Consider the following 15,930-nt stretch of genomic DNA (forward strand, 5'->3'; position numbering starts at 1 on the left):
TTACGGTGTTTAGTTTGTTATTTCTGAGCGACAAGGGGAATTATAAAGTTTTCTGCTGACTGGTTCCACCTTGTGGCCTCAGGATCGAATCACAAATCATCAAGACACATAATAGTGGGTGTGACACACTCAGGCTAAGTGTCAGTCATAAGACATGGAATTGAGTAAACCTATATTGATTTTTGTCAGCATGAAATGGATTCTCTTCTTTTTTAAATGTTTGCTTTAAGGGCGTTTAGGCTGACAGGCTGGACATTTTCATAGAAACTTTGAAATGCAGTCTTGTGATGAGGCTAACGTTGAACAATATAGAATCATATTTTTATATTGTGGTTTAGTCAAGTTCAAGCCAGAACAGTTGACTGCTCATTTAAATCTGAATTCATCTAAAAGGAGTTGAAAATCTATGAATTTTGTCTACTTTAGGCTATATTAATACAGACTGATAACACCTTATAGAGGTAAATAAACAAAAACAAACATAGGCTATAACTGTGATTCTCATCATTGGCGACTGGAATTTTTCTCCTTGGCGGTGATGTCCAAAAGCTTTGACATCATATTTAGTTAAATGTCTCACTTAAATATAATAGTATGAGCAAGACAATATTATTTCTTATTTGTTTTTGTGAAGGTGGATTTTATTTTTAGCAACACTGACATCCCTCCTCCCAGCAACATTTTTGTGGGGGAATCCTGGGGGATTCCAAGAGGTTACAGGGCCAAATGGGATATAAAATCATTCCAGAGAACTTATAGGTGCACCCAGTAGTGGCTCTACTACCTCATATCAACCTCTCTCGTAGTTGAGCCTAGCCATTCTCCTAAGGAAAATCATTTCGGCCTGGATCTGCAATCGCATTCTTTGGTCACTTCCCACTGCTCATCATGGCCATGGGTGAGGGTTGGAACAAAGATTGACTGGTGAATCGAAAGTTTTGCCTTCAGGCTCAGCTCCCTCTTCACAACGATGGCGGGTACAGTGCCTGCATTACTGCTGAAGGAGCACCAACCCGCATATCAAACTCACAATTCATTGAACCGTTGCTTGTGATAAGACCCAGATATACTTGAACACATTTAATTGAGAAGACTCACTCCCTAACTCGGAGTGAGCAGCGGTCCATCAAATTCCGACAGAGAATCATGGTCTGGACATGGAGGTGCTGACCCTAATCCAAACTGTTTCACACTCGGCTGCAAACCTGTCTGCTGAGGTTCCAACCTAAAGAAGCCAACAAAACCACATCTGCAAAAAGTAGAATTTTGGCACACAATAAACAGAATCCCAAACAGAATCAGTTATAAGGTGGAGTCCAACACGCACTGGGAACAGGTCTGACTTTGTGCCGAGGATGAAAACAAAGATCTCACTTCCCTGTATGGGACTCAATGGCTCATAGCAGCAGCCCCACTGCTGGCCTGTTCCTGCATTTTCTACGTTAAGTCCTCCATTTGCAGTGTGGTAGTGGTTTCCTCTATCTGTACTTGTTGAAGTATCTTAGGGCGCAATCACAGTTTACTGACAATGTAGTGTCTGTAAACTTTCTGTGGCTCTGTTGTCTCATCACTTTCTCCTGTCTCAGATGCAAGTTCATGTCCCTCTGCTTCCACCTGCCATCAGGGAGGGGGTGGGTTTCTCTGCTTCCACGGACCAGGGGACTCGATGGGTACTGGTGCTGCCCGAAACCTTCTTTTTGGAAGCGAGTGTTAGCTTGTGGCTAGGTGGGGACATCTTGGAACTAGTTCTGCTGGCGGCGGCTGCTGCTGGCTCCTGGCTTTGTGTTATAAACTCCTTATTCTCCATTCTCCTTCAGCATCTGCTCTGCTCTGGGAATCTGATTTAGTGTTTTGTTCCATTGCTGTTTGTTGTAGAATCTCTTGGATGTCCGGGGGTTAGAGTACTTGTTGAAGTATCTTACTGACAATGTAGTATCTCAGAGTTGATCTATAAAATGTTGAGTATCTGTGGCTCATCAGCTTTGTGACTTATGGTTGTATTATGACTACTTTAATAACTATGACTACATTTTGAACACCATTGATGATGCTTTATGAATCCACTGTTGGGGAATTCATCGTTGTTTTTGTTTTTTATTGTGTGCCAACATTCTGCTGTAATTTTAATTGAAGCTACCATGCACTGTTTAATTTACAACCTATTTTTAAGAAGGAACAAATTACAGCTTGATTGCTCGTCGTTAGTCGTGCAGTGTACTGCGGGGCACGATGGCCGATCAAATATGCTGCTCAACAGTCACTAACTTGAGTTATTCATCCACACACAAGTGGTTTCATCCACACCGATTAACTTTTTTTTTCTCATAGTCCACTGCACAGCTCCTACATTGCACCTTTTGTACATTTTGTGTTTATTTTTTTATCTTTATTTTTTATATTTTACATTTTTAAATTCTATTTTATATATTGTAATAGCTTCTAATATTGTATTATTTAAGTTGTTGCTAGTTCTGCGTTATTTACTTGTTAATTGTTTAGCACCAATACACCAAGTCAAATTCCTTGTATAAATGTACTTGGCAATAAACCCCGATTCTGATTCTGATTCTGATGCACTTACACTTAACAAGCAAGAATCTTATCTTCTCTTCACATTTGATTTAATTGCACAGCAACAGGGGGGCATATACAATTAAATTCACCTTTAGCTTTAAATACAATGATACTAAATGACAGAAAAATAACTAGGCCAAAAAATGAAGTGACTATTTGTACTTGTTTTTTACTTACAGTAGCCAACTTTAGACTTTAAATTAAGGACATTTTAAAATGTTTTTAAAATAATTAGCTACTTAGTTAAACAGTAACCTCAATAGAAAAGACCCACCTGTCCTGTTTCAAAGATGAAGTGTGACACAGCACACTTCATCTTTGAAAGCAGGTGATAATGAATATTTCAGAGTTCAGTATTGTGCATCACATGGGGGGTCTACTTAAACCAGGTCATGCTTTATTTAACAAACAAACAGGGGTAGATTTAGAGGTACCTGCAGCCTTAAGTTATTAAGTTTGCTCTGCATGAGAGGAACAATCCAAGAAGGAAATATTATTTAACAGGTGGTATTAAAAGTTTATTCAACCCAAGTTGTCAATAAAAGAAAACTGCAGTCAGAAAAGCCTTTTCCAGTCTCAGAAAAAGAAAATGTAGGCTATGTTTTTGGATGCTGATCAGAAAATGACCCACGTTATTTATTTTGGTTGTATTTAAAATTATATAGGTCATTATTCCATTCAAAATGTGAAACACTGGCTGTTTACAAAGTGTATATTGTTTTTTTTTAATAAAGTAAAGGATTGTATCACAAGAAATAGGAAGACGATATTCCCTGTGTTTCCAACAGCACGGGAATGCAGCATTTGATCTGAATTGACCATGATGCATTTCGTCCAGCTGATTAAACTGGCTCGGATCGGAGATGGGTAAGGATGAACTAAGATGGGCCATGTTTTGAAGTGAGAGATCAGTTTACCGTACCGACTGTTCTGTACGCACACTATTTGATCTAAAGGTATTTTCCTCGGTAGCTGTAGCCGGACATCTAAGATACAGGGAAACAATCCTGATCCAGTTCTCAAACATTGTCTACCAAAGACTATACCCCCAACACACCCATGATTCATTGCGGGAGAGGTATTTAAAGGGTGTTTTCATCCCCGAATATGGGATGTAAGGTACGAGTGCTGAGAAGCTGTGCGACAGTCTCATTCAACAAAGTAGCCTACACAACTTACTTACTATCTTAAGTGTTGCAGTATTCGTGGTTAAGTAGGGCCATTTGTAATAAGAGTTTAAGTGAAGAAATGTCGTTGTCGCCTGACAGACATATCTCAGGGTCACACAGTTGCTCGGTTGTTTTGTAGCCGTGTTACAGCTCATGGTAACATATCGACACTCTCCCCTTCACAGAGTCTCTGCTCTTTGCCTCTTGACACACCTTTTGTTGTCTCGTCTAGCTGGAGTCAGCTAACGATTGCTAGCGAGCATCATCCGCTCCTACTGCCCATCAGCGGTGAGGTGAAGTGAGGGCAAAATAGCTGCTCTGTAGCCGAGTAAACCGAGAAGTGACGGCCGACACCCTGCCAGGTAGTTACATTAAAATTATTTCAACGACGGGCGTGTCAAACCTCTTAAGTATACGAGATGTGGATGACAGTCTCCAGACATTTGAATGTTAGCTTGCTATCTAGCTATCAAACAAGCTAACGTATGATGAACAGTTTCCCAGTTTAAAGCTATCAGCTCGGTTATCCCTCTTTAAAAGCGAAAGTAGCCTACAATTGTGTTAGGCCAGCCTTTCCGCTGCTGCTGAATCAGAGCAGTGGTTTCTGATGCTTTCCGTCATTTAGCTCACTGTAGAAATAGCACGATGTTTTATGTGTTTAATGTGAATAAACGGGGATGTCTCCTGCAGGATGAGTGGTGATGAATTAAACCCAGCTGCAGTGCCTCAGCTTGTGGAGGATGTACAAGGAGATGGACGGTGGATGTCACAGGTTAGTGATGGTTATAAACTTAGTATCTCAGTACCTACCTGCTTTGTCCCTAATAAGATAAGATAAGTTTATTGTCATTGTACAAGTACAACAAAATATTGTTGGAGCAAGCCTGTAGATGCCTAATATCAGAAATATACAAATACTAAAACCAAATATTCAAATAAGAAATACAATTAAATAATACGATATAGTATACAATATACAATTAATTTGCAGGTGACAGGTATAGAAATGATGAATAGGAATGCATTTCATTGTCTGATATCTAATTTTCAATGGCATTTATTTGTTTGTATTGTTGTTGGGCTCTGTGATTTTCCATAACATGCACCACTTTTTAATAAATGTTCCCTAAAAATGAAGCAAGGATAACAATTGTTGAATTCTCACTAAATGTGCCACAGCTGGAAGTTGTAATCAGTTTCCTGAGCATATTCTTAGTTTTGCATGCTTGGTGATAGTGCCTCCCTCTACATTAAGCTTCTGTTGCTTTCTTTTATTGCCCCTCCAATCTCACACATGAAAGAAACTGAATATATCAGGTTGTTAAGTTCACTGTGGTTATGTATGCACAAGAAGATACTCACAAGTACATTATCCCACAGGTATTTACAATCATATGCTATGGTCTACATCTGGCTATTTTTACTACACAAATAACTGAGGAAGCTAAAACAAACCTATCGATCCCTAACGATCCTATATTATAGATTATTAAACTGTCAGGCGTTTTAATCTGACTCGGGTCATTTCATGCTTATAGATCTCGATCATTGATTCCCAGAGGCAGAGCTCACACTTCTTTTTCGAGCAGCCTGTCTGGTTGCACCGTCTTGTAGGCCTATCAAAGGTTAATCCTCCAGCTAATTGGACTGAGACGCACCGTGTCCTCTGATGAGCTTGGGAGATTTTGTTTGACTTGGAAGGCTAACAGGTGTAATCCTAGAGCTAGAAAACTCATAACTCCAAGGTATCAATGCAGATTAAAAATGACTTAAATGAAGGTGATTAGCTGTGTTGTTTGTTGGGAATAAAATGTAAAATATCCTCTCTTTTTTTAAACGATTAATTCACGAGCTCTGTTGTGACTAGGCTCTGTTTTTGTCTTTTTTTTTTTACAGCACACACGATTTGTGCAGGAGTGTAAAGATGCTGAACCAGACGTGCTGTTTGTGGGAGATTCTATGATTCAACTAATGCAGCAGTATGATGTGAGACAACATATTTACTCCTGGACATCTTCATTAGCAGCCAGTAGCTTTAATGATTCATTTAGAAAGTGTTTTGTCTCAATTCAGTACGAGAGTACTTTTAGTCCTATAAAGATATTGTTATGTATTCAGTCATTAATCAGCATAATTTGCTATCAGCATTCATTATTCATGACCTATGGATGTCAACTAAAAAAAGATATGGATCTTAATTTAAGATCCTAATATTGGGCTTCTTGTCCACAGGTGTGGAGGGATTTATTTTCCCCTCTTCATGCACTCAACTTTGGCATTGGAGGGGACACCACCTGTAATGTGCTGTGGAGGCTGCAGAACGGAGAGCTGGAGAACATCCGTCCCAAGGTGAGACAGACAGGCCTGATTACTTCTTTTAGGCAGGATTCAGGAAAATCATTTGGTTTGATGCGTCTTGTGCAGAAATAAAAGCATTCTACCTCATTATTCCACACAAAGTTCCTTTGCACACATACATTTGACACACAGACCTTGCAGGCGCACTGTTTCTCCCTCTTTCTTTAAACATCGGACATGATGCTGCTTCATTGTTCTCGTGGATCACGCTTTGGGTACAGTTCTGTGTTACAGTGTCTGTTTGTGGTCTGCTCCAGGTGGTGGTGCTGTGGGTAGGAACCAACAATCACACACACACTGCAGAGCAAGTTGCAGGAGGAATTCTTGCTATTGCTCAGCTGCTCACCTCCCGCCTCCCCAAAGCAAAGATCATAGTCCTGGTAGGTAATGAGTCTGGTCTTTGTTGCTCCCAGTTTGTTCATAACAGCTGTGTTGACATTATGCATCTAGCACTGTTTACTCAAAGGCCCAACAAGGGACAAGAGTTGGAAATAAGCAATAGCTATGAACTCTGTTCAGCACATTAGTTTCATGTTTAGCATTGAAGCGCTGTTAGAATGCATCGTCTCTATTAAGTCTATGAAATTCTATTCAGCACACTTAGTGGAAATTTTGTCTCTGTAGTTGTCACATTGGGAATTAGTAATCATATCCTTTCCACTTTTAGTTTATTAACTTGTAAATATTTAGCTCTACTGAACAGATTGACGAGATATTAAGACACTGGTTCAATATATATTATGACCTCTAATTCAGTCAACACTGCAGGAATTCTAAAAAAACAAAGAATAGGCAGAATATTTATTTATGGGAAACCAACCGTTTGTAAACAGAGGTTTTCCTCCTCCGTTTACAAAATAATCCCGTCCACACACACTCTTAAGTTCTCAAAAAGATTTACATCCACATGAAAAGGCACTGTTACGGCTTTCATGACTATGCCAAGTCAAAAACATTTTTCTAGAATACCTGCCTTCTTGTGGACTAGGCCTTAGATTCAGTGAAATGCAGGATGGATTTTTTTTAAGGCTGTGCTTAAAGCCATGTATGCAGTAAAGCACAATACTTAAAACAAGTTTATTAAAAATAACACCTTGTATCCAAAATATCAAGGTTTATCTGTCAACAAAATTGATCTTCATAAACCTGTCATTAATATGTTTCTTTTCTTCAGGGTTTGATGCCCCGAGGGGAGCGTCCAAACCCACTGAGGGAGAAGAACGCAGCAGTAAACGGGTACCTGCGCTCTAGCCTGCCTCGCCTGATCCAGGCTCAGTTCCTGGATGTGAGTGGGGACTTTGTCCACTCTGACGGTACTATCGTCCCACAGGACATGTTTGACTTCCTCCACCTGACGCCCACGGGTTACCGCACTATAGCCAAGCCCCTCAGCGACCTGCTGCTTCAGATACTGGAGGAGACGCCGGAGGAGAGACGGGCGTCGCTGGTTTGAGGGCGAGTGGTTGATCAGCACGTTTCCCCAGAGGCATGTCTCGCCTGCTATCGGGAGACATGTCTCTGGTTTCTGGAGGAGGAAGGGCTCACTCATAGGGGGACAGAGACGCCCTGTTGTGAGTGGGCCTATGAGGGGGGCGTTGGATTAAAATCATGAGTGGAGGGTTTGGAGAGGTGCTAAAGAGGGAGAGAGACCTCACATCAGATGTAGAAACTGTAATCCATCTGTTGCTAAAGCATTTATAAAGGTCAAACTACTCTGACTTAAAGACAGATATACTGAGATCACAGAAGACAAACAAACACATGAATCCTGTCTTGAAGATAGAAAGTGTTCTTCCCCCTGTCACCAGTGTCAGGGGGATGGGAAACAAAAGCTATCTTCTTCCTCCCTTTTCTTTTTTTTTTTTTACCTGGAAAAGAGTTAGCAGCATGGCCTCTCATCTAGCATGAGTCCAGTGCACAAGATACTCACTTGGCAGAACATAATTGAACATTGAACAATGTTATCAGTCAAAGCAGTACGCTACAGCGCAGTGGTTCCCAAACAGGGGCTTAACACTCAACTAGATGCCACAGGAGTGAAGTTAGAGATCACAGGTTTCTAAAAGGGTTAAAAAGGGAATGAAATACAAATCCTTTTTCTTTAATGTCTAATTTTTTTTGTGATTTTGTTTTTCTTGTGGAACTCCTGCACACTTCTACCTCTCGAGGCTTCTAAATATCCTGAATTTGAAACAACTCTCAAATGTTTGGGAACCACTGCTGCAGAGGGCTTACTAGTGAGATGTTATGAGTTGATTTGAAAATATCTCTCACTGCGATGAATTTGCCTAAAATGCAGCCATGAAGCAACATTAGACAAATAACACTGATGGAATCTGTGTGTCAAGTTTATGTGTAATATTTAGTATATTCAGACAAACCAAGAGCACTTATTCTACTAAAGTTTCACATTTGGACACATTGCAACTATTTAGATATATTTTAATGATAATAATAATAATAATCATTGTATATCTCTCCACAGACCACACACAGCCAATCGTGTGCATGTTTGAAGCATCAGCTTCTGAGTAGAAATGTATGAAGATGGTAAATATCAGTCAAAAACATGTCATCAAACACATGAGCGATGCTAACCTTTTAAATGGTCTTGTCTGATCATCGTCATTGTTCTTCCAACACATCTGACTCTGCTGTTTATGTGCATAGCATCTTACACTTGTGTATTGTGTTCTTCACAGAGTCCAGATAAATCTGCTTAAGACTTCAAAATAAGTTCACCTTTCTAATGAATGAAACACTTAACTGCCAGCTTTTTAAACGTGCTTTAGGAGAACGTCTTGATTGCTTCCTTTATATCTGCTAAATACATATTTTAATAGAAAAATATTATATTTCACTGTCTTGAAGAAATCATGTGAACACGGTCATCCGACTTCAGCTCTCTACCGCTCGTCATATCTCATCATATCTGTTTCTCACACTGAAATCGCCACAAAAACTTCACAGTTAGACACTAAACTGACCAACACAGGCTCTCTCTCCCTCTCCCTCCTAAACTATATTCAGCATTTTCTCCAACATGCACCTCTATATACGCTTTCAAAGCCTCCTCTTTGTTTTTCCCTGTTGTATAGTTGACTCACATTGGGACCTGACATCTCTACTTGCTAGTGTTACAGCATATTTTTAGGACTAAAAAGTAGCCACATGTTTAAAAGCTGTACTGAATATCGTCACGCTAAATGCAACACAGCACAATCACAGGTCATGTATAGAGATCCATTTTGTCTGTGAGCGTATACTGTAGCTGTTTCCTCCTGACTTGGCTTTGTTGAATCTCTTGTCGAGCGTTGAATTATACTACGTTACTGCTGTCTTAAGCTCTGCACATTGCCGTGCTGTGTTTAAATATAAATAGTGTATGTGTGCGTGCCTTAAGTGTTCATGGGGACAGAAGTGTGTACAGTATGTGTGGTGCTGGATTGTGCAAGTAAGTTGGACGTATGAGTGTCTAGAGTGACCCCTCTTGTAAATATGAGACATGTGAAGCCTGCGAGAAAATGAAGTTTGAAGGAGTCTGCTTACGGTGCGATCATGCTTTTGCACTGTGTCAGCTCGTTGTCACATTATTGAGGTAAAGCATTCCAATAATAAAAAAAAACAAAACAAGGAAATACACTTGTTGAGTTTGTGATTCTGCATGTTTTGTGTGATTTAAAAAAAAAAAAAAAGGATGCATCCTGCGTCACTGGTTGGAAAAGAATAAATCGTAGTAGTATTAGTGCTCACCAGCAGAGGGAGCCATTGGATCAGATGATTTAGAATGTGTTCTTACCTTCTTCAAGTCACTCTTGCTGAGATTATTAACAGCTCTCAGAGGCAATGTAGACATATGATAAACCTTTCAGTAAATATTTAGTGAGGAAACTATGTAATGGAGGTCAAGTTAAAAAATGTTTAGTCAAAAAAACATTGATATTTCTCTCAATCATTTTTGTACTATGACATCTATCTGGAGGCATGTCAGTGTGAAGCAGTGGTAACAATTGACAGTCATTTTCTAAAGTCCGTTAAACTTGGATGCACATTTAAAGTTTGTCTGACTCATGAATGATTAAGGTAAGAATTTATTTTGTACTGTTATTTTTCTTCAATTGTACGATGTAAAATTATGGAGAGAAATCGCTGTGCATCATAAATCAGCATCCCCTAAAGTGGTAAAAAGGAAATATTTCAAGGCACATGACGTGGGGAAATAAAAATAAACGCATGTCGGCACTTTGTCCATCTACACTCTTCATATTTTGACTGCCAGTGATTCAGATCTAAATATCCCTCTAATGTTTTTATAACTCTTAAAGCTTCCCATGTAGACTTGGATAAATATTTAACCACTTCGTCTGTCCATGCACAGTTTGGAAAAAAAAAGGAAATGATAACTTTCTAATCCCAGCAGGCCTTAGCAGAGCCAGAGACTTCCTTGGAAATACAGCTACACCCTTAGAATCTACATCTGGGCTTGTGTGTTTGCATTGCTCTTTTGACACGTTTAAATTTGGATTTAGTTGAGCATTTAAATAAGCTGGGCAGTGGAAGTCTGTGCAGCAGTGAAGTGAAAGGCCTGTATGAGCCGTGAGGAAACAGGAAATCACCGTTAGATGTATGTTCACCCCTATTAGAAGGTTATTTTATGAGTGAACCTGTGAGGTCAGGGTTTGTTAGGCGCTGACATATGTGACAAATGTTACCGTGGTTACAACGTGCATCTGAGCATTAGACCTATAAGTCATGTGCTGCACAGTAAAGGTTTAATAGTGCATCTAATAACAGAGAACAGGCTCAGCGCTGACACTGATCATATAAAAATTCCTGCTCATTTATCACTGAAGCAATGACACATTTATTTTTGTCCCGACTGAAAACGCTGCATAATGCTGTTTATTGTCTTCCATAACTTGATGTCCTCGGTGATTATGTGTTCCTCAATTTCATTTACCTTTTTGTCCACTCTAAATAAGTCCAAAACCACTCATGAGGTTCAGTTGATTTAATCAGGGTACAATGTGACTTGTCTGCTGTTATAATGTCTTTGACATCATAAATCATGAGCTATGCAAGTGCATATTTGGCATGAGCCATGTGCTTCTGATCCTGTTAAATGAATCCATCACATGATTTTCTAACTTGAGGTTGAACAATATCAGAGGAAACGAAAGACAGAAGTTGACATGATAGAAGCAGAAGTTCATAAAACCTTAAGAACCTTAAAGCCCTGCTAAAATTTTGTTTTGTGGTGTGTGTGTGTGTGTGTGTGTGTGTGTGTGTGTGTATATGTGTGTTTTAGCTTCAGAGCAGTTATTTAACATCACAAGTCAAACTGCTAATGCGTTATCTGTCAACAAGGTATTTGGGTTTTTTTTTATTATGGGGTAGAGTTATTTATCATCCTGAGGTAGTAACAGGTACCAGCCAGACGAGGGCCCTTGAACTGTAAGGATATTTTATTGACTTTATATTTTTAGTTTAAGTGATTGAGGTGTAGGACACACATTTTCATGATGGAAATTAGACCTCAAGTAATTCTGAACTGTTCCTTAAATGTTTTATGATCTGACAGTTCAATCAACAGAGTCAATTCTGAAGCGCTCCTGGCACCATATTCAATCGAAAAATTTGTTTTCTACATCTTTACACCCTCATGTCCATAACTAATACATGTCCATATAAATAAGTTGCATCTGTGTCTGAAGAATCAATCATTTTTGCAAGTTTCCGGTAGAATTCTTTTAAATTAATAAATTATATTAAGCATGTGATCTTACATGACTGTGACTCCAGGATTGCAGCTCAATGACCTCAATGAACTCCTTCTCTTCCCCTGCCAGGTTCAAGGATCCTTTATTAATACCTAACAGGGTACATTTGTTGTGCAGACAGGAGATTCAGCGTTCTAAAGATATTACAATACGATGCTAAGAGCTCTTCGCAGCTTCACAACAGCATCTTTCCTCCGTCCAGTAAGGTGCAAGACGGTCAACAGTTGGTTCATTAGGTGACAAAATGAAGCACAAAGTGTTAAAAGTGAATGTAGGTTTTTGCACATGACAATCTTGGAACAAGGTTTATATTAAGGCAGCATCACCCTAGGGTGAGCTCTGTGAGCTTTTAACGTGTTTCACAGCTTTGTCCTCCTCTCATGGTGTTTGAATGGAGGGTTCAGCTTTCAGGTCTTAATATTTGGCCTCTAACCAGCAGTTTGGAGGGGAAAACACCTACTTCCTGCCTCAGATTACCCTCTATTTACACCTGATACTCCTGTGACCTACCTCTCTTTCTCTTATCATTCAATGCTCCAGCATTCAGAGCTAATGACACATGCAATCTTACTGCTGCAGCCTTCTCTGTGGTTCAGGATCGGCCATAGTCATGCCTATGAGTCATGTGCATATTCCCCACACATGCACTGAATATGCAGTCTTCGTGTTCACCTCGCTGCAGCCTGCAAGGGGAAATGTCCGTAGTATCTGATGTGACATTCATGCTTAATCATTCAGAATCTTCAAACCTGCGGTCTCCAGCTGCAGGAGGGACTCTCTTGTTAGTGCATTGGCTCATATACCATTTTTAAAAACCCCTTCAACAACTTAGGATCTTCACCACAAAGTAAACCATGACTGAGCTCTCTCATCGTGCAAATTACGACCAATCTGGTGCATCATTCGCCGTGTGCAGTGCAGAAGAATTCCTGAGGCTTTTTCTCCTCCTCGACCAGGTCATCGAGATTCATTAATACTCATTGATTTCTGCTCTGCACCACTTGATAATTGTCTTTGTCCTAAAGCTAATTCAGCAGTTCTCAGGTCAGGGTCGGGGCTGCTCTGTTTACCTCCCCAGCCTTTCCTTCACCGACGGCAATCTTTTTTTTTTTGACTGCATCCTTGCGTGGCTTCTCTTAATGACCTTGAACCGGCATCAACTCGCTGTATACAAACAGAGAACGCTTCTGCTGTCATGTAAAGCCTGCACTATTGTACTAAGAAGCTGATTTGTGATGTTTCAGTGTATTTCCCACAGAAATAGTAAGACATGGGACATTTTTAACTGAATTGAATAGATTGTAGGTCTACAATCAATCACTGTCTCTTAATCAGAGATCTCTCTAACAGCTCCCCTCACTTGTCATCCTTCTTCATTTCAAGATTCTTTCACTCATTCATTTCAAGATGTATTAACAAGCTTTGTGTCTTTAGAAAACGGGCTGTCACTCCTAACCTCAGGCCTGACTTCTCTTCATGACATTTACTACAAACAGTTCACACCTACTCAGTACATTTAAAATGGATTGACTTCTCCTCTATGGAAAGACATCTATTGTGAGAGAGGATTAGTAAAATAAACATGATATGAATTCCAAGGACAGCAGCGAAATCCTGGACCACTGTTTAGGTCGTTGTAAAACCTTTTTTTTGCTCTTATAGAAAACTGTAGCTGAATTGTACTCTGTAGTATGAAAGCCTGGATTTATGCCCTACAGTCCCCCCCAAAATATAATTTATTATCTATTCAGCAGCCTTGATATCATGACAATTCTGCTAACCCATGAATAGCCAGTTGTCATGGAATAAAAGATCAATTTTCGGTGCACCCGTCTTAAATGTTGTCTTTTGATATGTTAACTTCATTCTCGGTTTCTAAGAAAACAAAACCAAAAGTGACACTCCACAAGTCCTCCAAATTCAACCGCAAAGTTTGTCTATGCCCCTTTACAAAAACACACAACACATTTTATACTTTGACGTCATAACCAGCCAGGTGTTGTAATTTTCTTTCCTTGCAAAGCTGTTACTCATCTGTAAATGTCAAAAAATCTCTGTTATCACACGCTTTATGTGTAATGTTATTTACAAGCATGAAAATATCTTGGTATATTATTAACAAGATGTTTCTTGTATCTGTGGCATTGCATATCTTCTGATAATATGTTGTCTTGGCCGTTTTCAACAAAATCATTCAGATTACACCCTGGTGGGCTGTAAATGATAGCAATGTACATTTTAATAGGAGCAGTAACCAAGATTGTGTGATATTCAAATGAGGAGTTGTTGCTCAGTGGGAAGAGTTTATTGAATTTCCAGGTATTAGAAATGAGGATACCTGTACCGCCTCCACGTCCAACAGAGCGGGGTGTGTGTGAGAACACTGTGTTAACAGAAAGAGCAGCTGGTGTGACTGTATTTTCTGGGCGGATCCTGGTTTCAGTAAGGGCAAGTGCCTGAATGTCTGACATTTTTGCAAATGCTTGGATGAATTCAGTTTTATTCACAGCAGATTGACAGTTCCAGAGGCCAAAAGTAAATGAAGGGTTGGTATAAGAGGCTTTCTTAAGCAGAGACAAGTTGTTAAGATTTCGTTGTCTATGACAGATGTGTCTTTTCCTGTTCCCATGAATGACAGAGATTTCTTTGTAGCACATGTTGCGTTTAGCAGATGACCAGAGGAAATAGGCAAAGCAGTAGTCGTGGATGCCCGGGCTCTGTGGCCACGTTGAAGCGTCAGACGCTTAGTTTTCAGATCAGAGCTTGTTCTGCTTGCAGTTTCGGATTCAGACTCTTTTTTTTTTTAAAGATTTATTTTTGGGCTTTTTGTGCCTTTAATGGAGAGATAGGACAGTGGATAGAGTCGGAAATCAGGGAGAGAGAGAGAGTGGGGAACAACATGCGGGAAAGAAGTCACAGGTGGGATGTGAACCCGGACCGCCCACTTGGGTCGACAGCCTCCATACATGGGGTGCGCTCACTAACCATTGCACAACCAGCGCCCCAGATTCAGACTCTTTTAAACTTGGATTTTCGTGAATATCCCGCCCCAGATTTTCAGCTTGCAATCAACAGAGGGTGTGACACGCGTCAACTGCCTCTCCTGTTGATGCTCAGAGAATGAAACTTAAGTGCTCAGCCCAAACAAAGCCTGGCAACAACCCACTATCAATATCTACTCAAAGCAAGTTTCGATTCACCCACCTAGCTGACAAGACCTTCCTAGTTTTCAGATCAGAGCTTGTTCACTCACCTAACTTCATATTATACCCCTTTTTATAATAACTTTATTGATTTGTTCATTTAAAAGAGGGACAGTGCACATTAATAAACATAAACATGTAAATATGTGAGATTATAGCTATAGGCTAATTCCCATCTGTAGTCCCTTGGCAGGTTGGTGGTAAACAGGTAAACAAAGTTACATGAAACCACAATGACAAGCAAAACCAATACAACAAGTAATGACAAAACAACAACATATAATGTACATTAGCTAACAGAGACACAAATATTACTACAGTGTCTTTGTTAACGTCATTTTGGGGCACCTTCTGGAAACACCCATGCGGATGTCTTCTTGGAAGGATTTTCTCTCCTGTCAGATCTCTGCAGCTTTTTCCACTACCTCACTCAGACAGCCTAACCAGTGTCCTATCTGACGGACTGCGCCGACTGTAGCATTAGTTCTAGCCTAATAATCACTCTGAAAGGACGTTTCAGGATGTTTGATGTCTGGACAAGGCTCCTTTAGTTCATTAGGACTGGTTGAAATTTAGACCTGAAGCTTTGCATGACATTTCTTGGACTGAATAAGTTGTACATTGCGGTCCATTAGGAGCCTCTTATGGGACATTCTTTAGAAAGATGACTTTAAAATGACCTTTGATAGAGCTTTACTGTATCCACTGGAGCAGTGAGGCTTTCCTCCCTGCTGAAGAAGGAGATATGACATCTGCTTCCTCATTCACCTTTTTTACAGACAGTCTAAGCGTACAGTCTGGCATCTCTTCAGTCATAAGGTCACCTTACTAACCTCGAGGCTAATC

General features: G+C 39.9%; 1 protein-coding gene across 1 annotated transcript; it reads left to right on the forward strand.

Annotated features, from left to right (window-relative positions):
• Positions 1 to 3,900: 3,900 nt before the first annotated feature.
• Positions 3,901 to 11,068, forward strand: pafah1b2 (platelet-activating factor acetylhydrolase 1b, catalytic subunit 2). The gene is made up of 6 exons (XM_061055508.1): positions 3,901 to 4,105; positions 4,434 to 4,515; positions 5,640 to 5,729; positions 5,976 to 6,092; positions 6,359 to 6,481; positions 7,276 to 11,068. The coding sequence occupies exons 2-6, from the start codon at positions 4,435 to 4,437 to the stop codon at positions 7,552 to 7,554; spliced, it is 690 nt and encodes a 229-aa protein (XP_060911491.1). The 5' UTR covers positions 3,901 to 4,105; position 4,434; the 3' UTR covers positions 7,555 to 11,068.
• The last annotated feature ends 4,862 nt before the right edge of the window (positions 11,069 to 15,930 follow it).

This window comes from Labrus mixtus, chromosome 14 (assembly GCF_963584025.1).
Source record: "Labrus mixtus chromosome 14, fLabMix1.1, whole genome shotgun sequence".
NCBI lineage: Eukaryota > Metazoa > Chordata > Actinopteri > Labriformes > Labridae > Labrus > Labrus mixtus.

Excerpts from the sequence above, each read along its gene's own strand:
- pafah1b2 (XM_061055508.1), top strand. The coding sequence starts at position 4,435 with ATGAGTGGTGATGAATTAAACCCAGCTGCAGTGCCTCAGCTTGTGGAG. Across the intron at positions 5,730-5,975 it reads AACTAATGCAGCAGTATGAT|GTGTGGAGGGATTTATTTTC; the intron begins GTGAGACAACAT and ends TCTTGTCCACAG. Across the intron at positions 6,482-7,275 it reads AAGCAAAGATCATAGTCCTG|GGTTTGATGCCCCGAGGGGA; the intron begins GTAGGTAATGAG and ends TCTTTTCTTCAG.